Here is a 26028-nt window from a genome sequence, read left to right on the forward strand (position 1 = left end):
ACGTATGACGGCGAGGGAGCCTTCATGAAGGGCCGCTGGGAGCCGCGAGGTCTGGCCGCACTACAGAGAGACGCCGGCCGGCGTTTGGCGAAGCTCTCACCTGCGCTCGAAGAGCCCCTGACCTCCCGCCCGCGACACTCCGCCCGGGGGCTTCACGAGGCTCCGGCACATTCCGCGGCCCCTCGACACTGCTCGCAACAAAGTGCCATAAGATAACTTAACAGGGATTTTCTTGTTCGTACCTGTGCACAGTGTACACGCATAAACACTGAGTGACTTTTGATTTAGGGCGGTGTACATGTGTGTGAGGCGGCGGGCCGACGGAAACCCTTCTTCTGCCCCGCGTTTGGACGTCCCCCCCCTCCCCCTTCGGCGGTCTCACTGAAGCTCAGCGATAAAAGGGAGGTTTATAATTGGAGCGCTTTCAGTGAAACCTTTCCCCCCTCTTTTCTCTTTTTTTACGGTTGCACAAACTTAAGTCAACTTTGCACCCAAAGTCAAATCTCTGAATTGATATTCCCACAGCGAGCATTTGGAATTTTGAAACCCTCCTTTACAAATTTTTAACAAAAAAAGTTTATTTATGGCAATAAACCTTTTTTATAGCTTTCCAGCTGAAGAATAGCAATTGATTCTCTGGGTTTATAAACCAAACCCCCCTCTCTGGCCGGAGCGGAGTCGAGGGAGCGTTTGACAAAAGGAAGATAAACGAGTGTGTAAGCAGGCATGTAGCACAGTAAGAGGATATAAAGCTGGGGGGGGGGGGGGGGGGGTTCTGTGCATTTCATGTCGCAGAATTCAGACTGCTTAGCCTCAAACTCTGCTGGAAACTGCTGGAGTCAGTTACAGGGTGCTCAGTCCAAGAACAACATGGCCGTAATCTCCTCTTGATCAAAGACCAGCTCTAAACGCTTCTGAATAAGACCCCCACTAATCCATCAGCTGCTTACTTTATAACACGGGCTTCGCCACTATGCCACTTTCTGTCGGGGTGTACCTGTCTTCGTTGGTAAAGACGCCATGAATTCCAAGGACATAGCTGGCTTCCTCTGACTCTGGGATTATAAATCACCAGCCACTGATACTCTAGAAATGGCGAGCTTGCATCAAAACTGTCTGGCAAGAAAGCAAACAAAAAAAATGAACTGAAATCGAATTGAACAAACAGCAGCTTTTTTTAAAGCGAGACAATAAACACACTTCTGGGTACTGCAAAGGGAGCTTCGAGAATTAGTAACGGTTCTTGCGTAGCACGGTCCCATGGCAAGAGATACGAGAATATAAAATGCACTCACAGAAGGTTTATGCAATTTATGACAATAAATGTCAGCTACAGTAATTCAAAGACATTGTTGAACAGATATGGCGACCACAGGAAGTGAGCAGAGATTCTCAGATGATCTCTCGGCTCTCATGGAAATGAAAAGAGAAGGAGAGACTACAGGGTTATGATTATACTGTACACTCATGAGACCAATTTCACAGCATACTGCAATTGTAAGATAATATGGTAGGCAGTCTTCCACTGAGAAATGTAAAAATGTATGGTTTACCTGAAGAGAGAAACATGATATTTAAAATGAAAGAACAGTAAGTTGCCTAGTTGTCAAACTAATCATGCACATATTACATACTCCAATCACACAACAGAAATTCCAACAATCATTAAAGATGTTACTGAACAAAAAAGCTCTTTTTACATCAGTCCATGTTCCGGATTTAGGAGGGTTCCGGGTTTTACTCAGTGTAGTTATCCATTTTACTCCATAATCCTGCATTGTGAAACAGACCCCCTCACCTCTTCACTTAACGCATCCTGCCCTAGTCTCCCACAGATGGGTATTGAATAACCATATGTTACGATCAACCATCTTAAGATCAGCAATCAGTGTGCTTTATTTTAATCCCAGCTTTGGGTTTCATTGTGACAGTTAGAGCTATCAGCTTTCTGGTAAAGGTCATTTTTTTAAAAGTCCTGCATAAACAGGATTATATTGAGCAGAACGGCATAATCCAATAGAGCAAGTCACGCTCGCATATAATCTATATTGTATTGGTTTCAAAGTTTTTGCTTTCCTCATTTAAACCGGTGAGCTCAAATGTTCAAATGGAAATATTTTCTTTCTCATGTAGTTTGTCTTTAGTTTGTGGCTGTAAAACATTAGTTTATTATTGTGACACAAACATAGCGTGCACATAAGTTTAAAGACCAAATCCAATGTTTTTGTTCAAAGCTTCTCTTAGGAAAATATTTCTTTTTAAAAGGATCCTATAAAAAGCCACTGGGAAAATGAAAATGTGTGTTTATTTTCAAAATGTTTGCATGAAGGACAACTGCTATGGTCAATTTAAATTTGTGTGTAAAATTCACATTTTGAGAGGCCTTAGGGTAGAGTTGCGTCAGTAGTGATTAAAATAGCATTAAGGACTAAATTATACTTCTGTACGAAATATTATTATTTTTTACATCCAAATCCAACATAAATAAATATTAGTAAGCATAACATTAAGAATAAGCCCAGTGTTTCCATAAGGTTATGATTACTAGTGTGTATATTTTATATATCCTCATATCCCCATAGTACATATTAAAATCACGTGTGGACTTTTCTACCCACTCTGACCTTTCTCCTAATAACTAATTTCTTTCAACAAGTCTTCCATCAGTTCAACATTGTCACTCAACACAGTATTAGTTCAATACAAAAGGCACATACAGTTACGTACAGACTGCCCAGTTGTCATAAGAGAGAAATGTACCTCGTCCCTGACCAGTGCTAACTCTCCTGTAGTGCTATGCTGTCTGTTGTGTGTATAAACCAGGGTCACACAGCCATATGTATGTGCAATGGATGCTTACCATGCTATGCTTTTTTCACACTGACACACGTGTCCCTGGGAGCGTGGTATAGAGCACTGCAACACTGCAGGCTGGTTTGTGTCATCAGGCTATCATAACTCTTCTGCAGTGCTGCTGTATGTTTCAGCTTCATCCTACTTAAAGCTTAAGCACTACAGAAAAGTCTTAATATTAGTTTGCTTTAGGTTTTGCTTGACAAGTGAAACTGTCCTGCATCGTTGGCAAATCTTAAAATGAGTAAAACTGTCTCACTCATTTGTTGATATATTTTTAGTTTTATTTAGCAAAAAAAGAGAGACATACGATACTCAAGAAATAAGACTAAATACTTGAAAAATAAGATAACTTATTAATTAAATTTTTTCAGTGAATTCACACAGTTCACTTCACTATTTATTCGACTTTGCTAGCTTCTGGTAGCCTCCAGCTTCCAATACAAGTCAGTGTGGCAGGTCTTAGAGTCTGCAAGAGGCACTCCCCCACCTACCTTCTGACACTGATTACACCGTACATTCCAACCGCCATTTTCTGCTCTGCCTCCCCTGGCCAGCTGGCTGTTCCCTCTTTTCAGGCACCCTGCGGCCTCTCCCCTCTCCGCTCAGTCGTGCCGGGTCAGGGAGGCCGAACCGCTGGCCGTCTTCCACAAGAGATCAAAAACCTGGCCAGACTTCTCAGACTTTGCTTAAATGAATGTTTTTTTGTTTAAAAAAAAAACTAAAAAATACTAATCTGTCTCTCCACTTCTTTTGCAGTCCTTTTCATGGGCATCTTCATGATTGCATAGATCTGACTGCAGCTTCACTTATCGCTAGCTACAGTCAGGGTTAGCAGTGTTAACTGCACCTACTTTACTATGGTCAGTCGAATGAATGCATCTGCTAAATGCTTAAATTGCTAATTGTAGATTTTAACAAGATATTTGGCACACTACTACCTGTCACACGCTGCATATAGTCTGCAAATAACACTGATTTACGTGCTCTTAAAAGGGTTAAGACCCTGCTGTAAGATCCAACTATGCCAGCTTGAAAATTGAGCTGGTCAAGCTGGTCATAACCTGGCCTAGCTTTGTATGAGCTGATCAACCAGCATGGCCAAGCTGAGCAGAGAAATCATTTCACTTGTCAAGCAAAAAGTAATTTAAAACAAGCTAATATTTTAAGATTTTAAGTTTCAACACTTGTTAAGACATACTTTTTGCAGTGATAATTGGGAGAACCTCAGTACAGACATGGCCAGAGGGGGGCTGGAGTGGTGTGAGTGCTCGTTCTGTTAATGCGAAGTGAGTCATGTGAGGGGGAAACCCTCCCAGATCTGGAGCTGGAGCTCCTGAAACCCATCGACACCTCCGAGCTGAGTGCAGGCAGCCCGGAGGAGGAGCGGCGATTTCCGCTGCTTTCCACTGCTTTCCATTCTCTGGGAATTCTGACGGCTGTGGCCTTTAGTGAGGTGTCTTTCAACAGGCATGTATGTAGGGAAGCTAATAATTCCACATGCTTGATAACTATGGCATTTGTGTCCCCAACGTGAAAACTTAAATAAAGGGCTTTGTGGACACCCTTAAAAGAGAATAGGTTTTCCATATCCTCTGAACCCACAGCAGATCAGGGAGTCATTACAAACTGCCGCTAAAGTTCTCCAATGAATTACTCAGATCCTCACACAGCGCCATTAGAACAAATTTCAGGCCAGGGTGGGAGGAATAATGAGGAAAAAGGTTTAACAGTTGAGACAGAAGATGGAATTCATTACATATAATTACCTAGTGCTCAAATTACTCAGACTGCAAATTTATATTGTCCGGTCAGAACCACAAACCAGACTGGCACAAATCATGTGAAAACCAACCTGGGAGTTGAACCTGCAACCTCTGCATTCCAAGCCGAGTTCCCTCATCATTATAGTACCCCGCCATACCACTGATGCTTTGGAACATACCACATTTTTTTGAGGAGTGAGGCCACAAAATGGCGCATGAGGTTTGTGCTGTGTAGTGTTGAGATTTCCTCTTACATGAAGAGAACATGGGAGGATTAAGCTGGCCATACAAAAATGGGCTCTGGTGAGTTCAATACATACAAAGCCAACGTGTGGTAAATCAGAGGGGGTAACTCTTAAGTGATGATGATGTCAAAATGGCTTGTAAACAATGCCCGCATCCACAGGGAAACCTGAAACCTGAAAGTGGGGACATTTTCTCATTTTCTCCCATGTCTCCGCAAGCTCTGATGTGGCCAGCTACATGCACACTGGGAGGCTATTACTGTCCTGCGACACTGGAGTCCTTCAAGATACAGTATTACGATGATCTGATTTCCTGCTTTCCTGGAACCATTACAGACAAGCTGCATGTCGCAGGCAAACCCACATGAAAAAATAGCATACCAAGCTACTAAACTTTAATTATGCTATAAGTATTCTTCAGTAAAACCTAAAATACTCCAGATGAAAACACAAATAATTATCAGTGAGAGTGAAGCTAAGGCCCAACTTACATTCATGTGTTTGAAGGACAGAACAGTAATTGAGGGAGGATTTGTTTTTTTACAGAACAAAAGGTTTGGTGACATCAGTAGTCTGAATCTAGATCAGTTTACACAGAGCATGGCTCTGCTCAATTTGTCCTGAGGGGGCGAGAGAGAAGTATACCTGGATCAATCTGTCTGAGAAGCAAGAAATTCATTGAGTCTATTTATCTTTTTCTGAGAATTGGGCCCACAAACAACTATGATTCAGGACAAATTTAACCCCTGATCTACTTTAATGAGAAAAGATGATCAATGTCAGCTGCTGGAAACACACTGTCTTTGCATCATTTAATAGCATGGCATCTGGTCTATTTTTAGTACCCAATCAGTAGTCTACAGATCATCAAATTACTAACTTTCTAAGGCTGCACCTCAGTTATACACTCAATTATCCCAAGAAACTTGATATTTTTATTGCTTCAGGAAAAATATTTTCAACATACAAATCACATATCTCTATACATCTGAAAACACAAGTACTAACACCTACGTACCTGTGCAACAAATTATAGATGATGTTACCACTAAAAGTTCAACAATATCTCCCACAGTTTCACCTAAACATACACTATTCTAAAGCAATCCAAAAGATATTTTCCACATTCAGTCATGTGACTTGGCCCCAGATTTATTCAAAACAATTCATATGTTTTTCTGAAGAACATGCCTGCACATTTTAAGGAATGGGACCCTGTGTTCATAGAAACATGAACTGAAGGCTAAAAACAGATTTAAGAGCGCTTCACTGGAGTCAACACTCTCTGGATGAATCCCTGACACAGAGCAGGCCATTGAGTGGGAATTGTGCTGTTGCATCGGCATTCTCGTAAATAATAAAACACACCTTATTTACAGCAGAGACACACCTGTTTCCAATGAAACAACGTGGAGCAAACTTGCACAGATCAGGCTCAGTATTTCAGTTTGGCGGGAGGCCGGGGTTCAGAGCTGGGCAGATGAATGCTGACAGTGTTGGCCTTTGGCTATGACAGGACATTTCAGCAACACTCCTATTCTGATTGGGCCTCCTCTGTCCTTGCCAGCCCCACTTATGCTGAATTACATTATACGCTGTAATTCCTGCTCTGAAGTGGAATATCTGATGAAACTGTTAACTTGAAGCATATAGGTACCTCGACGGGATGACAAAAGCCTAACAAGAGAGAGAGAGGCAGAGAAAGAGAGGAGAGAGAGAGGGGAGTGTCTGCTAGGAACAAAAGGAGAAATTATTCAGTAGAGAAAATACTCAACAGTAATATCTTGCTAAAATAAGCCAAAGATAATCCTCACAACAGCTGGTTAGTATTACTTCCCTCCGTGACTTCAGTAGAACCACCATTCTCTGCATGCTACATACTGTGTGTGCATGTGTGTAATGCACATTTCTGGCAGTATTTACTGTGCTCATTGCCAAAACAATCCAACTCAGAACTCAGACATCATAAAATTATCTTTACCCCAGGCCGTTAAAACTGGAGGCTTTATGGATTTTAAATAATATTATTCTGAGTAGTAGACCTGGTACAAGCATTAATAGAACCAAGCTTTTTTTATTTTTAAAAAGTTTTGTTTTAAATAATGCATCTATTGTCATGTCAATGTGCAAAGATATATCTGCAGTAATGTGAAATCCACACCACAAGCATGGGTGTTCATTCCTGTTTATGGAGGTCTGCAGTCCTATTATTTGAAACCCATTCACTGCGTTCACAGAACCAGTCCCACCACTTCCAGTTCTGGGAGAAGCAGTACTCTAGATCAGTCTTCAACTCTGGTCCTGGAGAGCTACAGGGTCTGCTGATTTTTGCTGTTACTCTGCACTTAATGAATCAGTTAGAGCAATGGATTACACAGTTAACTCACCTCGCCTGGTTACAGTACCTGGGTCTCAACAGGGTGCTGATTTTAAGGTGAAAACAAAAACCAGCAGACCCAATAGCTCTCCAAGACCAGGGTTGGAGACCACTGTTCTAGATGATTCTAAGGGTTTTTCTCCGATAAATCAGATGTTAGAATTAGCTCTCTAAGTACAATTCCTCTGGGTGCTCACTTATTTAATCAATCAATCAATCAATCAATCAATCAATCAATCCATGGAATATATAGGGTAGGTTGACAGATCATGGATTACAGCAACACACTGGGCTCATTCCAACCACTTATGCTTCACCTCTTTATTGTTCCTCGCCAAGGTCCACCACCTTCCAATTCATTACATGAGGCCAGGACCTAGGAGGCTCCCGAAGATTTCTTGAGCGAGAAAACAGGATTGCCTCCTTAGCAGAAGTATTTTTTTCCAGAATGAATGACGTATAAATGATCGACCTGTGGATCCACCCTGTGCCACGCATCCGCCACATCAGTAATTGACGTTGCTGCAAACTGACACATGAAGGAGCATTTCCATTTGCCTAATTCACGTTTCCTCATTTCCCCAGTCTTCCTTATCAGGCTTTCTTTTCTTGAAGGCAAAGAAAGGAAGAAGGAGGTGAAAAATAAGCAATGGGAATGAGCCCAATGTGAAGGCCCACCGAAGTAGCCTAACCAGGATGTCTTTGGACTGTGGGAGGAAACCAGAGAAATCCACGCAAGCAATGTGAAAACATGTAAACTCCACATAGAACCCAGGACCTTCTTGGTGTAAGGGAACAAGGCTATCCACTGCACCACTGTTTATCACAGAGCAGATGGGTCTCAGGTTTCAGTCTGACCAGATTCCAGATTTCACAGCTGACATAAAAATGTCCCAGATCAAGCTAGGACTTTTGTGTGCTTCTTCCGGTCTCTCTTGATTTGTAACCATGCGCACACAACTCCTGTGTCTTTGAGTCAAGGGAAAGGCCACAGTGAAGAGAAGAGGGTGGTGGAGAGAGTGCCTATGCTGCTTTTACATTCTCTCTCTCCCTCACTTTCTCTTTCTCTCTCTCTTATGAGAAAATCCTGCTGTTAGCAGATCTGAGTCACGAGAATGTGCCATAAGCTACAGTAAGTCATAATCAGCTAAATTACAGTTCAGATACTGATGGTTCAGACAGACTTACTGTACAAGAATGTACCATGTCCATGTTGGGTGATTTTCTTTCTCTCTCTCTCTCTCTCTCTCTCTCTCTCTCTCTCTCTCTCTCTCTCTCTCAGCCTCATTAGCAGAACAATAGGTATTACAACAATATCCATTATTGACAGATTCTATCTATATTGCACCTTACTTCTCATGATCTCAAAGTGCTTTACAGTGACAACCTCCTTAAAGTCCACCAATATGTGTTACCTGCCACGTTGATGTACAGCTGCCATTTTAAAACAGAATCCACACCACAGATCAGCTGAGGTGGAGAAGTCAACGAAACTGTGAATTATGATATAGCCGGTCAGAGAAAACACAGTGGGAATCTGTCCAGGATGCAATGGAATTCCAAGGAACACTTAATAGCCACAGCGAATCAGAACAGTGCAGTGCTCCTATCATAGCACTGGTGCTTTGCGGATTTCCATGTGGTCCAGAGGGAAGACTACCACCTACTGGCCATAAATGTAGTTTCCCCAAGAAACTCCTGTCAAGATATTTACCTAGGTTAGCCCTGTTGAGTTTAACCCTTTCACCAGGACAGGCTCAAATAGCTGCTTGTCATCCAGAGTTTCCAAAACATTTACAACAAAAGAGGAAACAGGACCTTGATTTGCATTTGAATTCTTACCATGCCACTGCCAACTTAAGCCTTCAGCCCTGCAGGGTAGTATCACCCAGTAAGGGAGGATTACAGTTGGCAGGGTGTACTCATCTCATAGCACAACAGTGACTCCTCTGGTCATTCTGAGGTCTGCAGTCTGCCTAACCCTGTTTTTTCATGAAGTGTATACCTCTAATAACAGCTAGGGGGCTGAAGAGTAAAAAGTAGTGCCAACTGGTACAACACTGGTTGTTGTCATCACTGTCTCTCTCTCTCTGAATTGTTTTTTTAGCAACATTAGATAATGCCTGGTGTGCAATGTCTACCAAAATGTCTGTCTTTAATTGTAGCCAAAATTGTGGAGCCATTGAACAGTGACATTTCCACTCATAGTCAATGCTTATCTTTCTATCTTTTGATGGTTTAAGGCAAAGTTGACTCAATCAAATCAGGATTAAACAATGACCTGTACGCCAAGCCTCTCTGTGAATTGCAAATCTGAAAATTAATGTCTCATAACTGCCTTTTTGTCTTTTATGTCTGCTGTGATTTGTGTTTGACTTGAAATAATAGATATAATATTTTAACTCAGCTGTAAAAACTATATACAAGATTAGATAAATAATATTGCTGCACAAATACTCCCATTCATCATTCTGAGCTGGCCTGATATGCAGACATGTTATGAAACTCTTGAAACCATCAGTCTATGTCAGTCCAATTTTGGAGAGAAAGGGGGATGGCTTTTGGTTCAGAGTTTTAGAAGAGTACGATATATAGAGGGAAATGTTTGGTTTGCATTCGTGTAGTGGGCAAAATTCAGATGATGATTTGCTATTTCCCAGATGCCTCTGGAATGTCTTGGAAGATTTCTTGGGGAAAATTGTGGAGGCATGATGGTAACCGTGCCAGGTCTGAATTCCCCGTCCACCCATCTGTCAGTCTACACACCCACTGGGTGACAGATTAGAGTTCCTGCTTTGAAACCCTTACCCATCTGCCCATTCGACTGGTTGAGGTGCAGCATGGTATGCTGAGGTGTGTTTGGACTTGTTGAGGTCTATCTTGCCCTTTTGATCTACCTTGGAACTAGATTAATTAATTACTGAATGTACAGTTCTGCCCTGATAAAGCTTGAAATGGCAAGACAGAACTCATACATACCATGATACCCCTCAACCAGTAATAATGACCCAACCAACCAAGATCCATCTTGACCAGCCCTGGTGCAAGTCAGCTCAACCAGTCCACTGACCTGACAACTCACTGTTCTGTGTAACTGGACCCACCCTTTCAGTGCGGAATTGAATGGTCCAGAAGTAATTTTAAAGGCACAATAGATAAGATTTTTGTGTTAAAACATTCTTACAAGACAATTGTAAATCCCTTCCTATCATTGAAAAAGGCTCACTGAAATGTTGACTCACCCTCTGCCTGTGTTTATAGTCCTTAAATTCAGGTTTCTAAATATGCAGTTGATGGGCCGGCAATCTGTACCAAAACATCATATAGCTGTACAATAATTCAAGCTCATTGGTTGAAAATTGGTTCTCATTGCCACAGCCAATGGCATTTCAACATCAGCGCATTCACAGAGAAGGGGTGGGATAATCAGTGTTGTGGTTTGAGCATGTCTGTTGACCATTAGAAGTCCGAAATTACCTATTGTACTTTTAAGGCACATATACACTATGTTCGGTGCAAGTCCCAGACTTACATTGCACCATAACATTTTGATAACTGAATACTGCAGTGGATGCCTTCATGGGGAAACGATAAATATTTATCTTATAGGGGCTCCCATTCTCCATTACTGTCACTTTGTGTGAATGGGATCCAAATGATTGGATTCCTGGAGGAGAATGAGGAGAAGTCCAGTAGGCTATGTTAGTATGTATATTTGACAGGCCCCTGAAAGGCCCTCAATTTGGGTCTTGATATCAAAAGCATTTTGAATGTGATTCTCAGTATTTCAAAAGTTTAAGAGCCGATGCTCAAAACTAATCTCTGTGCCTTCTGCAACAGGCAGGCTAAAGCAACACAGAGGACAGTAAAGAGGAACTCAATCTGTATCCATAGTGTTCAGTATGGAGTAACTTATTCTGTAACCATGGTGTTTCATACAATGCTCATCTCTGTCTGCCTTGAACCTTGGCCAGAGAGACTCAACAAATCGCAGACCACCAAAGGAAGGCAGGACGTATCCCTCTTTCCATCTACGCCCCATACAGCTCGTATCGCCATACCTCTCAGATCTGCCGTATCAGTTTACACGGAAACCTGAATATCAAAATGGGGCTTAAGGATGAAAGAGAAAGGGGAGGGGGAGGCCATGTTTCTGGATTACACACTAACCCCAGTCCCGTGGAAACAACTGTTCCAGCCCCACCACCTGTGACCTTGGTGGAGGACACTGGTTGTGCCTGATGGGATGTTTTGGGTGGGGGTCAAGGGCAGTTGTCCCATCGCTACTTCAACAGGTGTCTACTTTGTCCCAGTAGGGAAGTTACAGTCAGGAGGGGATCAACTCAAATTCCTCACCCCCAGTAGCCTCTCGTCCGGGATGAGCACAGAGGGCTGGCACACAGAACTGGAGTATGGCCATCATGAACAAGCGGCCTGTCACAAGCATTCCCTGATGACAAAGAACAAAAACATGGACGTACGGACACTTTCCCAGGCCAGCAGGAATCTCACAACACCACATGGAACACCCAAGCCACATAGCTTCCAGCTGCATAGCTGTGGGCCACCCAGACCATGCACTCTCTGAATGACTGTCCTCCCACAGCAGATTCTCATTGACAATGACGACCGGAATAGTGCCAAAGCTATGTTCTCAATTGAACCTTCTGGTTAAACAAAGGTCAATTATTATTTGGCCTGTAGTGGGCTCAAAAACATCAAAAATCTAGCCCAGGTCAGGCTAAAAATGATTCACAGAAACAAGTAGAGAATAGGTGTATTGTGTTTTTTGATTTTGGGTTGCACTGTGTCATAGTTTTTTTGCCATCCAATTTTGATTTACGACTGCAGTTATATTTGCTGCTTTACAATCAAATATGTCGCTACAAACAAATGCACACCATGTAGGCTACTGAGGGCAATTTTGAATAAGGAATGACTCGACTAACTTGTCAAACTGCTTCAAGTTAGCCAAGCCTGACAATGATGAACAGTAGCCTACTTGCATGTTGCAGTAAGTGCTAGGTAGATCTTTGTGGGTATAAAAGGAATCGTGAATGAAGCAACTCAAATGAATTAGCGAGCTAGGGAACAGCTGGTGAAAGGGATGCTTTGTTCACTTTCAAATTTTAAGTAGGCTACTATTTGTCTTCAATGGACTTCAGTCCTAAAGTGATAGTGATAGATTTCATCCAGACATTAGAATTCACTTTAAAGAAGGGGCATTTTTGTGAACTATGCGAAACCGGAAGTGGCGATAGACTGCAATGTCTGTGTGACTGTCTGCAGATAATGAAAATTCATTTTTGGCATTTAAGAAACGGCAGCCTTTCTATTCAGAACAGAAAACAAAACTGTCCTTTTTTACTCCCTGCTTTGAGACCATTCAAAAACTCGCAGCATGCCCACTGGCTTTTATCGCACTCAAGTATTCAACTCGCATTCCTCTCCTCAGTGTGTTGGACTGAGAAACGAGAGTGTAAGAGGATCTTACGTACGTACCTGTGTGAAGCCACACATCGGGTACTCGTCAGACACGGGAAGGCTGGGTCAGCTCTCCTGGAATACGCAGGGAGTGTTGATCACTATGACAACGGGCCCTGACTTTGACTCGTCCATCACTGGAATGTTGACTCTGCTGTTGCCAAGGCCGACCGGATAGTTTGACATTCTGCTGAAAAAAATGACTAATTCTCAGAAGCAGGGGATACTGGATCGCCTCTGAGTTGGAACAAGGTGCATACACACACACACACACGCACATGTACACACGCACACAAACACACAGAAATAATCAATCAAGCATCAGGCTTCTGGGGCACATAAACTGTGGAAAGACAATAGAGTTTGTGTTCCTTTAGCAGGCGATGGGCAATATGGTCTGCTTACAGTGCGAGTGTGAACAGAGATAGAGGGAACGAGAGAGAGAGAGAGAGAGAGAGAGAGAGAGAGAGAGAGCTGATTGTCTATCAGTGTTTAAGACGGCAAGAACTAAGATCAGCGTTCAAGGGTGCCTGAATTGGGTGAAATGATGCTATCATTAAAGTACAGATGGAAAAGACAGTGATGGTGGTTTACATTACTACTAATACATTACAGACAAAATACAGTGTATATACAATGTGATCTGCATAATCCCCACATGCTGTAGCATGTTGGTTGCTAGTTGTTACACTGTATAAACAGTTTCTAAATATAGATGTGTGAAAGAAGAGGATATGGGCTAAGGAAAAGGTTCCAACCTGGATATTATCACACCATAAATGGGTGAAGAGTTAAGCAATGCATCATTTCTAACAACTTCATACAGCCATACAGCTTTTATGAAATTGGGTATAGAAAGATAAATTGATGACACAATAGTAGTGTTCAGTGATAATGTTTACAAACAGAGTTTCAATAGCTGTCCCTGTATGGGATTTATAATTTGATTAATTGATACTACTAGGTACTACCTAGTTTTCAGGTAAACTAAGGACAGTACAGTTTAGTTATTGGAAAATGGCTAGAATTGTTGGGCTGAATGGCTAGTTCTCCTCATTACTATGTTATGTTATGTGCACACATATTTTTTCCTGAGAGTACAAAGCCCACACATGCCGGGCACATCTTACACCCCCAATACAACATGTTAATAATTTCTCAAATAGCAAAGACAAAAGAATTCGGCCCGTGAAATAATGGCCAGAGCACGAGTGGATTATGTTCGGGAGCCAAAGCTCTCACACACTTCAAAAACTCGTCCCTGCCGCACCAGGGAATGCAATTCACACCCGAGGGGAGCATCGGGCGATCAAAGAGAGGCCACAGGCTCTGCAGATGGCAAAGGGCATAGGGGTGAGCGGGACGGGGAAGCCAAACTGCTCTGGGAACCGCGCAACGCTTCTCGTTTCCAGACACGGAGCACTTCACCGTCTTCCACAATGCGGCAGTCGACCAAGCAGCCTGCATCAAAGACCAGAACAGAACCACATTCGAAAGCCTTCTAATATACTGTAACGGGGACGGAATTTTAGTCAGTAGAATTCCACAAATCTGTAAAATGTTTACTGGAAAGCTGGACGTTCTGTGAAACTTGACACATTTTCTCAATACTCACGGCTTTCTTCTTGAAAGCTGTACTTATGCCACGATCAGCAGAGGAGACCGGTGTCTGCCGTAATAAGAGTCCACAAATTAATTCATGAAAAATATGAGTCAAAATAATTGCAGGAGACAGATGTGCTGCGTAGAATGTTGCTCATCCCGGAGATTCGGCCAACACAAAGCGTATGTTCGGTTATTATTTATTTCCCAGCTCGGCCACTGGACTAGGAGGCAGCCTGTATCTCAAGTACATGACCGGCATTCCGAAGGTTGGTGGTTCAAGGCCAGGTGTAGCCACGATAAGATCCGCACAGTTAATAATAATCATTATTACTAGCCAAGTAGAAAATATTGTTACAGCCAAAAACCTACTAGTTAAATTAATAATAGTTTTACAATTCATTCCACCTGTTATCGTTCTTCCCACTTTTAAACATTCAAAAACTACACAGAGCAATGAAAAAAGACGTCCCCCAGTGTAACGTTATGTAAAGACTGAAAAACGCATAAAACCCAAGATGTAACCATACTACATATTTTCCGTAGAAAGTAATTTTCCAAATCAAACGGATTTCGTAAACAGATCATCACCAACCCTACTTAGTCTATATACCTAGGTTTTGATGTTAACAGATTATTTCATTAATAGTGTTTGGAATACATTCTCTGAACTATTTATCGCGTTCGGAGGCCACTGAATATATATTTTAAATGAATAACATGAACGCTGATATGTTTGTTGAATTGGCAGTATATAATAGACTCTAATCGTCTGTTTGGCAATGGTCTTGATGCTGGATTGATAATGTTCTCGTGCAGTGTTCATGTATATCTGTTGAAATCGGGAGGTAAAAGTGACTAGTTTGCCTTTAACGTCTGTAGCCTAGCTTGGCTACAGACGTTAAAGTGGCACTGCGCATCTGACCGAGTTTGAATATGGGCCGAACATTGCGGGGAACAGATAAGGCTTTTTCAGATATTGGCGGGGAGGTGTCCCCCTGTCCTCCCTGTAAATGACGCCTATGGACAGGAGTGGCTTACACAGCTCACATTCTTTGTACGTACAATAACAGCTGGGGATTCACTGAATGAACACCCCCCTGCCGGTATGCTACACTGCTGCCAATTTATTTATACATTTATGAATTAATAACAAATATATAAATAAATGCACAGATGCTGGGCTTGTTAAGGTCAGAAATGTGTGGTGTGCCCTAGAGACCACCACCCGGTGGCCAATCTGAGCCATATTTTAGCTTAAGCAAATGCTCAACCACCTACAGTCATACCTTTGGTGAAGCATACCAGCTAAAAGTTATTTGAGGACAAGGGGCAGAATTGTCCAATACCTGGAGTACTTTGAACTTTACTACTACTACTACTACTACTAATAATAATAATAATAATAATAATAATAGTAATATTAATAAAAGCTTTATTTGATAGCACCTTTCATACATAATGCAACAGAACATAACAGAAATGACAGTGAATACCACAGCAATCATTATTATTGATTTATTTGGTATTGTAGGAATTAAATTACTGCACTGCAGAGTATGATATAAAGTAAATTAAGAAACACCCATATAGCCTACTGTACAAACTGGAGGTAAACCAGTGCAGTGTATACAAGATATGAAATTAGTGCATGTATTCATGTACTTAAATATTAATGATGTATTACCCATTGGATCAAATACATTGTGCTTCATTTGTGTTCAGAATTAGAGTGGATAATCATGTAGTTCTATTACACATTTTTCCACAGTTTTTCTGTATTGTTCCTGAACTGTTTTTTTCCCCCCCAGCATCAGGGAATAATTTCGGAGAGCACAGTTGGCTCAGTGCTTTGTGGCAGTTTCATTGCAAACATGTGCCACCACCAGTACAGAGCCAGTGCCTGAGCCAGTAACTGAACCAGTACACTGAGTCAGTACAGTGAGCCAGTAACTGAACCAGTACACTGAGTCAGTACAGTGAGCCAGTAACTGAACCAGTACAGTGAGTCAGTGACTGAACCAGTAGTGAGCCAGTAACTGAACCAGTACACTGAAGCAGTACACTGAGCCAGTGACTGAGCCACTCTCTGTACTCCTGAAGTTCCAGTTCACTGGGTTGGCTGAAAAAGATCCCCAGTCTACACTGGTTTAATGGGCGCTCAGGGTGTTCATTTAACTGACCTGCTCACCGGAGAAACTGAATGAAGATTAACAGGCAACCAACAGGACAGTTCCTCTGCTCAGAGCTGCGTGGGATGGAACCATTTCAAAAGCAAGGTCAGCCTGCATGTCCCAGTTTGTTCACATCCAGCCCCTCACAGAACAGAGATGCTGTAATTCACCTCATTATACCCATTTCCCAACCGTGTGTGAAACCCCCAAAAGCCTCGCGATCGAAGCGCAGAGCAGTCCTGGTGTGATGCCAGCCACCAGATGTGGCAATCCCATCCCTGAGGAAACAGGCGTTTTACTTAAAGACAAACACTTAAGAAAACAAAAAAAGTCATTTCATTTTTTTGGAATGGACCAGACTGTTTTAACGGTGTTGAATTAGAAAGTGATCCAGGAAAGAAAGTCAGAAAGAGGCAGAGGAGGGAGCTGGAGAGAATATGGGCGGTTTGATCCCCGGCCCAGTCCAGCGGATCCATAATAATTGCCTGTCACTCCTGGGGGGTGCCACTGCTGAGATATGCAGACCCCGTCCAAAACTCTGACCCCCTTTCTCCAGAAATACAAGAGGCCGTTTTTGGATATTTTACCCCAACGCTAATGTCAGTAGACAGAATGTTTTCCTTTAACGTTCATTTTATTTCTGGACAGCCAAAAAAAGCTCCCTAGAGTAACAGTCAAGGGTACTAATCAACTACTGGAAATATTCACTCAGTGAGCACTTTATTAGGTATTTATTAGACTTATTTTTTAGACTTATAGGTCTGCTGCTGCTTCTGCTGCTGTAGCCTATCCACTTAGAGGTTTGAGGCGTTGTGTGTTCAGCGATACTCTTCTGCATACCACTGATGTAATGAGTGGTTATTCTCCTCCAACCTCTCTCATTAACAATGTGTTTTTGCCCACAGAACTGCTGCTCACTGGATGTTTTTTGTTTTTTTGCACCATTCTTTGGAAACTCTAGAGACTATTGTGCATGAAAATCACAGGAGATTAGCAGTTTCTGAGATACTCAAACTGCCCTGTCTGGCACCAACAATCATTCCACAGTCAAAGTCACTTAGATCACATTTCTTCCCCTGTTAACTGGGTGTTTAATAGCTCAGCAGGTATGCAGGTTTCCAAAATAACCTGTACAACATTTTTAGTATCCGTCAAAATGTTACTATTTCCATGAACCTTCAAGCCCTTCATTTTAATTAATTGAAACTGAGCACTCTTCAAGTAGCGTTAGAGTGTGAGATAAGAGCAGACCATCTCCATGGTAACTGGGGGCACAGATCAATACAAGCAGTGGAACAGCAATGCACAGTCCACCATAAACTGGTGCAACAGTGAACAGATAGCAGAACGAGGCAGCTAAGATGAGGATCAGCTGTTAGGAAGGAGAAACAGTTGGTGAGTGGTCCTGCCAACATGAGTGCCGTCTGGAGAAATTGTGGCACGCTGACAGCGGTTGCCCGATGGTGGTCTGATAAGTGGTTGGGGGTTTTTTTTGCCACCAGAGACCCAGATTGCAATTGGATTTACAGCTAATTACAGAAAAGTATTTGGGCAGTGACACAATTTTTTGCTGTTTTGGCTCCGTACTCCAGTGCATTGGCCTTGAATTAAAACAATGAATAATGTGTTAATTTGCAGACTGTTTTAATTCGAGGGTATTTGCATCCATATTGGGTGATCTGTATAAGAATTAAAGCCCCAAAACAACACAATTGTGTCACTGTCCCGATACTTTTGCATTTAACTGTATCTTAGCCGGTGTGAACAGAGCTGTCCCACAAAATGTGTGAAGATTAAAAGCTCGGCTCTACAACATCGTTGGATTTCATTTAAAGACAAAAAATCACCTTCTCTCCAGTTAGAATAGTATATTGGCTGAGAGATGCCTGTACTTCGTGGTTTACGGTGCATGGCGAGAGCAATAAGATACGGACCTTTTTCTCTTTTGGCATTTCAAACTGGCCACCTAAATCCTCAGTGTAATTTGCCCTGCACCTTGGGAACAATGCCACAGGAAATCAAGTGTTCATCTGAACTGTCGTTTTAAACAACAGCTGAGCTTATACAGCCCCCTAGTGGACATGTATGGCTCCTAAGGGGGCTCAGAAAACTATTACGACTGTTAATTCTGTTACCTGGTTTACATGGGTTTGTTTCCCAAACCTGAATATGTAGGAGTATAGTTCTATCTCTACTGCCCCCTAGTAGTGTAATTACACATTTGCAAATATTTTTTCACTGAATGCACAAATTATGATGTACAATTAATTTGTCACTGCTACAATTCTACAGCTGACTGTAGAATTAATCAATGCTCTTTGAGTGCCTTCTTTATCACATGATGAGGCTTCTGTAAGCTCTCACCTGAACAGTCTGAGATAAAACATAAACTGCATAAAGGTCAAATACACTTTTCCTTAACAAACTCAATGTAGTGTACACTAATTGAACCATTTAAAGTACACATTTTTATCCAGAATTGAGAGCCTGCTAATTATTTCATTCAAGGGTATGACGATCATAGTGTTTTTGCACTTAACCAGCTTTGACAGTCACATACAGTAACAATACATTTGTTAAACCGCCATAGAGCTCTGTGACTTTCTCCAGCTTCATAGATGCAGCTTAACAGTATTGGATGGAAGACCTTTTGCTGCTGGAAATGATGGTGGTGGACCAGTAGGGGGCATTCTTTCCGTTGGACCATTCAGGAAATCAATGGCACAGTGCTGCTGATACTGTACTGTAGGATAATGTTTCTCTACCCTGGGGTCCCACTGTGCATGATGGCTTTTGCTCCAACCATATTAACAAGCTTGGTACTGTAATGAGCTGGTAATTAGACGGTATTTGTTTTTAATTACTTTACATCTATTGAAGGACAAATTACCCACTTAAAGCCACATTATGCTGGAAACAGCCACATTATGTATGTCCTTAAATAAATGTACCAGTTTAATATGACAGGTGAAATCAGTTGGGTCCCATTTGCTCAGAGGGTGTAAACCTGAAATTGTCTGTGTAAAATAATAATAATAATCATCATCATCATCATCAGCCTTTATTTATGATGATGATAGTAGAACACATTTTCAACAACCTTAAAGGCCCATACACAGAGCTTTCGGGTTTTTGAGCTTTTCATCATCTTGGAGCATTCGATTTGTGTTCCATACTGATTCAAGAAAAAAACAAAATACATTTTGGTCGAAGTATGGATATTTTAGAGTCAAAGTGCTATTTTTCCAAGATGTTCGTAAAAAAACGATCTCCCATGTGACGTATGACGTATATTTTTGCATAATTATTGGATGACGCTGCTTAATATAAGTGCAGAGAGCTGACCTTTGAGCTCTGGGGTGCACTGGGGGCTGGGTTAGGGACTTTTAAAAAAACCTACATCACTGCTCTTTGCGTGTGTTTTGTGGCCATTTTAGATACTAAGACCAGGAAGAGAACGCTGATGTGAGGGCATTCAATGAATCAAGAGATTGGCTTTAAAGAAAACCAGCACACAGTGAGTCCCCAGGATTACTACTACTATTTCTACCAGGGGGCGGCCAGTAGCGTAGGGACCCCCAAGGTAGGTGGTTCGATCCCCGGTCTAGCTACAATAACGACTATACTATAACTATAACGACTATAGTATTCTCATCCATTGCTGTTGTAGTGTCATAATTGTACCACAAGAGGGCAGCAAATCAAACACCGTGACTTTACAAGAGGATGAGTTTGAGGAGCCAGTGTCGGAAGCTGTCATTGTCAACCACACCTGAGGCAGGCTGATAAACATTATGGTGCGATGAAATGATCTGAACTGAAGTTGTTTTGTCATTTGGAATCAACTTAAAACCAAGACAGCAAATGCTACTACTATTGAATACTCACGAAAAAGGACAATCGCTCAATAATAAAGATTATTCAACATCAATATGCAGCGCTAAACAGATAACAGATCATTTAGCAGAATGCACGGTTTAGAAAACAGACGCTACATAGCAGAAATCCTTGAAACTGCTAAACATGTCATTCTGTGTTTCTGAGATTCTATTTGATGAGACAGAAAAATCAGTATTGAGGATTTTTACTGCCTTCGGGGAATATCGTTCATCCTAATTCAGCTGTAATAAACCTCACACCACTGATGACCATTGAGCTGCACTACTGGGCTTGAATCTCTAGTCTGCTGCCAAGAAAGCTTCAATATTACCTTCCCCTGGGAAAAATAACTGCATCAGCAAAGCCATTCATGTCTCTCAGAAATTATTTATTACACTGTAAAATGACCTGTGTGATTCCATATGTTGCAGGCAGTTTGTGAGTGGGCATGAAGAGTAATTTAATGTTGCTTTAATTCTCTGTTTCATTATTCATAGTGCTCATTAGGAATGTGGGTCAGTGCTGTTTGGGTTTGGGAAGTGCAGACGTGTGTAGTGGGTCCACAGGTAAGTGTAGGGCAGCCTGTAGTGTAGTGGTTAAGGTACATGACTTAAGGAAGGAGGTTCGATCCCCGGTGTAGCCACAATAAGATCCGAGCAAGGCCCTTAACCCTGCATCGCTCCAGGGGAGGATTGTTTCCTGCTTAGTCTAATCAACTGTAAGTCACTTTAGATAAAAGCGTCAGCTAAATTATGAATTACAGGAGGAAGCCAAATGTTTTGTTCTCACGCCTCATTTATCCTGCAGATATAATTTCACTTTGATGCCAGAAAATGCAAATAACCCACCCCTTCCCCTTCAAGGCAGTGTTTGCATGTTCTATTCCTGTTTTAGCATGTCTCACCCTCCACGTTCTTCCTCGGAGTAAAAAAGAAGTGGCAATTGTCGAAGCAAACACATGTTATTTTGTGCGAAGAGCTCATTATATCAGGCTTTAATTTTAGGGTGTGAAGACGAATGCTAAAACCGGAAGGGGCACGTGGCAGTGAGTCGTGATTAGTGAATAATTAAATCGAATAAATGATGTGGTAGGCTGTGAGTCTAGACCTCTATTTTAAGATATGTTTTTACAGAACACAGACAAGAGAGTGGAGTGAGTCATCGATGTAATGAAAATCAAAATGGTGTAAAATGATGTCATTGTTTCAAAATATGCATACATATGTGCCACATATTACATGTGTGTAACATTAAAAGTAATGCTAAATCTTTCAAATACAACGACACTATTTCTAAACCAAATGAGTGTAGATCTCAATCAGCCCAAAACAGGAGTACATTTTTCCTATTTAGCTGAGCACCCCATGTGATTCCTTTACCGACCACTGGAGTTCCCCAGTGTGCAACAAGCAGCCACTTCTTTCGACCAGCGCTGATCGCACCTGTGGACGGCACTGCATATGCAGCTTAGAGAGGCGAGCTACATACACCCATTTCAACGGAGTGCTCTCTCTAGTGTGACAGTGTTACCTGCACTCAGGGGCTGCTGGTCACAGTGGCACTGAGACGGTCAGGATTGGATTTTGGGCCATGGGGTACAATGCTGTACCAATAAAAAGCGCTTTAGCGCGCCGAAGCACAAAGGAAACAAGCCATTAAGTGGGCATTCTCCACATCTAACACAGTTTTCTCTCCAACACGATCGCTGTGTGTATATGAGGCAGGGGAGCTGTGGCTACAGTTCTACCTCTTCTATTTTTCTTTTCACCTTTCTTTTCACGCACTTTTTTAGGAAATCTAATTTTCCCTCATTCAAATCCCCCACTTCAGGACTACTCCAACAGCAAAATGGACCGCTCTGCAGATAATATACGGAATTATTTAACAAAGCTAATTTTCTCCCTGCGAATCTGCAACTCTCTGGATACTTTCTATGAATACAAATTATTATCCAGAGTGAGCTGCCTGCAGTAATGAATAAGCAATAAAAATGTTTTGAGGTTAGAAAACATATTCCCAGTAATTTTTTCCTTCAATGACAGACCGAATTAAATTATTCTGATTAAAATAAAAAACATTGTCAGTGCGACAATTGTATCCTCCATAGAGAAAGAACAAGATATTGAAATGCTCCAAATGTTGCTCATCTTTCCAGCTTAAATGTGAGGCAGAGGAATTGCCAATTATAAATGGAAGAGAATGAAGTTTGAAAGAAGGAATGCTACGCTTAGGTTTTAGACTACAGCCATAGGTACACAAGGGTAGTGAACATTCTAATAAATGAGAAATTAGAGCAAAATTACCAGTTTTTCATTTACGAAAAAACAACTTTTATATGAGGCCTAAACTGACTCAACGCCGGTGTCACTAGATTAAATCCAGTTAACGTTCAGAAGAGAACGACGTCGTTTGTCAAGGCTCTCATCTGCTTGTGCGTAAATCGTGGATTCCCAACTGACCCCCTTGCTATGCTAGGAGCTAATGAAGATTCGCGCACACAGCATGGTGCCAAGTCTGGATAATTGCAGGGGTTTATATTGCTGAGCACAATATACTGGGCTGTTAGTTTGACAACGAATACATATCACAATGACTGCTAGCAACAGTTGTGTGTGTTGAATAATGTTTAATTCAAACAGTGGACAGTAGCCTACCAATGGAGATACGGCCAGATGTCAGAACCAGTTGGAGATAATGTATGTGTTAAAGCATTTTGATTACCAGAACAATACCGAGTGGGGTGTCTATTTCATTTTCGTGTTTACAGTTGCCAACTGCACCGTACTGTTCTTTACCTTGTTACTGGGCATCGCCGCTAATGCTTTTGTAGTTTGGGCAGTGATCCGTCAGAAGTCACTACAGACGTTCAACAACGCACTCTTGGTGAATCTAGCTATCGTCGATCTCATCCGATGCACGATCGACTGCCCCCTACTTGTGTCCATTGAACTGCGGGCATACGGGATTGGTGCGTCGGGTGCCTTGCTCTGTGATGCGCAAATGGTGTCTTTTTCCTTAGGTTGCTGCGTGCAGCTACTTACGTTGGCCAGTATCAGCGCAGAGCGATACCAAGCCGTAGCCAATCCTTTTCAACATAAACAGCGCCGAATACGGATCATAGTGTGGATACCTCTGACGTGGACTGTGGGGTTAGTCTTGACAGCTTTCTGCATGAGCCGTCCAAGAGATGCCCCTATATATCTGAAATGTAATGGAATAGGCCTAGACAAAGACAGCCTGCCCAATGACACTTTTGGACGATATATTTTAATTCCCGTTTGGTCTGGATGTTTTTTTGTCATAATTGGATTCTATGGCCGCATATATTGGATAGTAAAGACACACAACAAGAAAATATTTGACAAAGGCGTTCTTCCTCCTCCGAAAAAGAAACTTGAAATTGTTGTGGATGATGGAAAGACCGCCGAGGATAAAAGCAATAAATTGGAAAAACACGAATCTAAGAAATCAGAGACAGTAAAGACTGAAGGGGATTCTCCTCCCTTGGCGGTCGCAAGACAACCTGAAGCTATTGAGAGTAAAGAGCGTACTTCCGTCCGGGAAGGACTACAGGCTGAAACAGCAAAGATAACCACATCACTAGATGCTACAGCCAGTTGCACCCCATCACCCAACGTTATAACGAATAATGACTGTCAACCAAAACCATCAAGTCCGAAGATAGAAAGGAAAATCGTTTCAACTTGTAATAGTTCTCCGCCTGTAGCAAACACCAAACAACCTGCCGCTACTGAGACTAAAAAGCGCGCTTCAGTCGGGGAAGGACCGTTACAGGTTGAAACTGCAAAGGTAACCACGCCTGAAATACCCGTTTTCTCACTGGATGCCACGACCAGCAGCACCTCATCAACCGAAGTAATAAAGAAAAATAACCGTCAACCAACACCACCAAGTCCGAAGATAGAAAAGAAAACAGTTTCAACCTGTAGCAGTGCGGCAACAGCCAAACAACCAGAAGCTGTTAAGACTGAAGAGTGCGCTTCAGGCCGTGAAGGGAAGGCTGAAACTGCGAAGGAAGCCGCAGCTGTAATACCCGTGATATCATTGGACGCCACAACCAGTTGCACCCCATCAGCCGAAGTAATCACGAAGGCTGACTGTCAACCAAGTATTAAGACAGAAAAGAAAACGGTTTCCTTCGAGGCCAGTGCGAGTGTTCTCACGGTGTTGACAGACCTGGAAGGGAGTAGCACTAAAACGCCTGCTGAACCTAAATCGACAGTTAACGTCAAAATTGAAGAGGTTCAGCCTTTGACAGTCAGGGAAGCACCCAAGACAGACGCTCAGCCAAACCCACCCGCAGCACAGGATGACCAGGAGGTCGCTGGCGCCGTGTGCATGATGCCGTCCAAGGTCAGCAAAGAGAGAGCGAGCAAGAAGAAGGAGGGCAAGCTGGCCAAGCGCTCTGGTTATATTATACTCACGTTCGTCATGTTCTGGACTCCACTCATCGTGTCCATACTGGTCAACTTCTTCGCACACAAATACGATACTAAACAAGTAAGTGTCATCCTTTAAAATACTTGAGAGAAAATAACGTAGGCTAGGCCAATGCTAACCCAGGACAAATAGGCTCCTCATTACCAAATCTGATTATACCGACTAGGAATACATTGCAATTACTTTGAATAAAATTCCGGGTTTTTGCGTGATAAATGCACCTACGTTTATACGCGTAATTAATTAACGCCAAACTTTAATTTCTTTTACTTACAGGTGTGGATTGCAATGGAGCTTGAAATCTTGTCAATTACGGTGGCCTGTATGACATCGGCCACGAACCCAGTAACATACGCAGCGGTTAACCCACAATTTCGAACTGAGTTTCTGAAGTTAAAGTTGAAGTGTAAAAGACTCAAAAAGCGTTTTTTAAAACGTTAACACACACTAACGACAATAATCACATATGTCTTGAATTATGTGGACATATTGTATTAGAAGCTAAATAAGAACATTGCTCCAAATAGCGTCAATAATAAAAAATAAAAAAACCGAAAGATTGGCCTAATGTTAACAAATTCTAGACTTTTATAAATCATGAATACGCAAAATATTACATTTATGCATGTGTACAGATATAATACTATGAAATATACTAACATGCGTAATTGTCATTATTTTAAGTTAAATGTTTGCTTGTATTGAGTATCCAATCACCAAATCATAACTAACCCCTGGATAGAAAATATAAAGTTATAGAAAATCAGGGGTTAGAGTAAGGTTCCATTAATTGGCATGAACTAATAGTTAACTATTGAGATGTTAATCTGTACAGCTCTGTTAATGTATTCGTACATCATTAATTCATATTAACAACATTAGTTATTGCAAATTTGTCACGGTAATAACTCATATGGTTTGCAAATGTATAAATATTCATGAAACAAATACGGTAGTTGTTAACAAATGCATTAACTAATGAAAACTTTCATACTTAATGAATGTATTTTTCCATCATTAATTCATTTTAACAGCAACATTATTTAATGCCAATTCATTAACTTTATTGTAAAGTGCGACCAAATCAGGCTAAGCAATTGTGTGGATTTACCGTTTGACTGTATAGCACAAGGCACCTTCGCCCAACGTCCGTGCCACTATACACCTCTGCTCATTGAATTGCTTTC

At 41.8% G+C, this 26028-nt stretch overlaps 1 protein-coding gene across 1 annotated transcript; it reads left to right on the forward strand.

The window, feature by feature from the left end:
- Positions 1-24: 24 nt before the first annotated feature.
- LOC133134464 (D(3) dopamine receptor-like) lies at positions 25-25282 on the forward strand. The gene is made up of 5 exons (XM_061250661.1): positions 25-202; positions 4173-4304; positions 23148-23857; positions 24710-24901; positions 25118-25282. The coding sequence occupies exons 1-5, from the start codon at positions 25-27 to the stop codon at positions 25280-25282; spliced, it is 1377 nt and encodes a 458-aa protein (XP_061106645.1).
- Positions 25283-26028: the final 746 nt, after the last annotated feature.

This window comes from Conger conger, chromosome 8, assembly GCF_963514075.1.
Source record: "Conger conger chromosome 8, fConCon1.1, whole genome shotgun sequence".
NCBI lineage: Eukaryota > Metazoa > Chordata > Actinopteri > Anguilliformes > Congridae > Conger > Conger conger.

Excerpts from the sequence above, each read along its gene's own strand:
- LOC133134464 (XM_061250661.1), top strand. The coding sequence starts at position 25 with ATGAAGGGCCGCTGGGAGCCGCGAGGTCTGGCCGCACTACAGAGAGAC. Across the intron at positions 203-4,172 it reads TCGACACTGCTCGCAACAAA|ATCTGGAGCTGGAGCTCCTG; the intron begins GTGCCATAAGAT and ends AAACCCTCCCAG. Across the intron at positions 23,858-24,709 it reads AATCTAAGAAATCAGAGACA|GATGACCAGGAGGTCGCTGG; the intron begins GTAAAGACTGAA and ends CCCGCAGCACAG.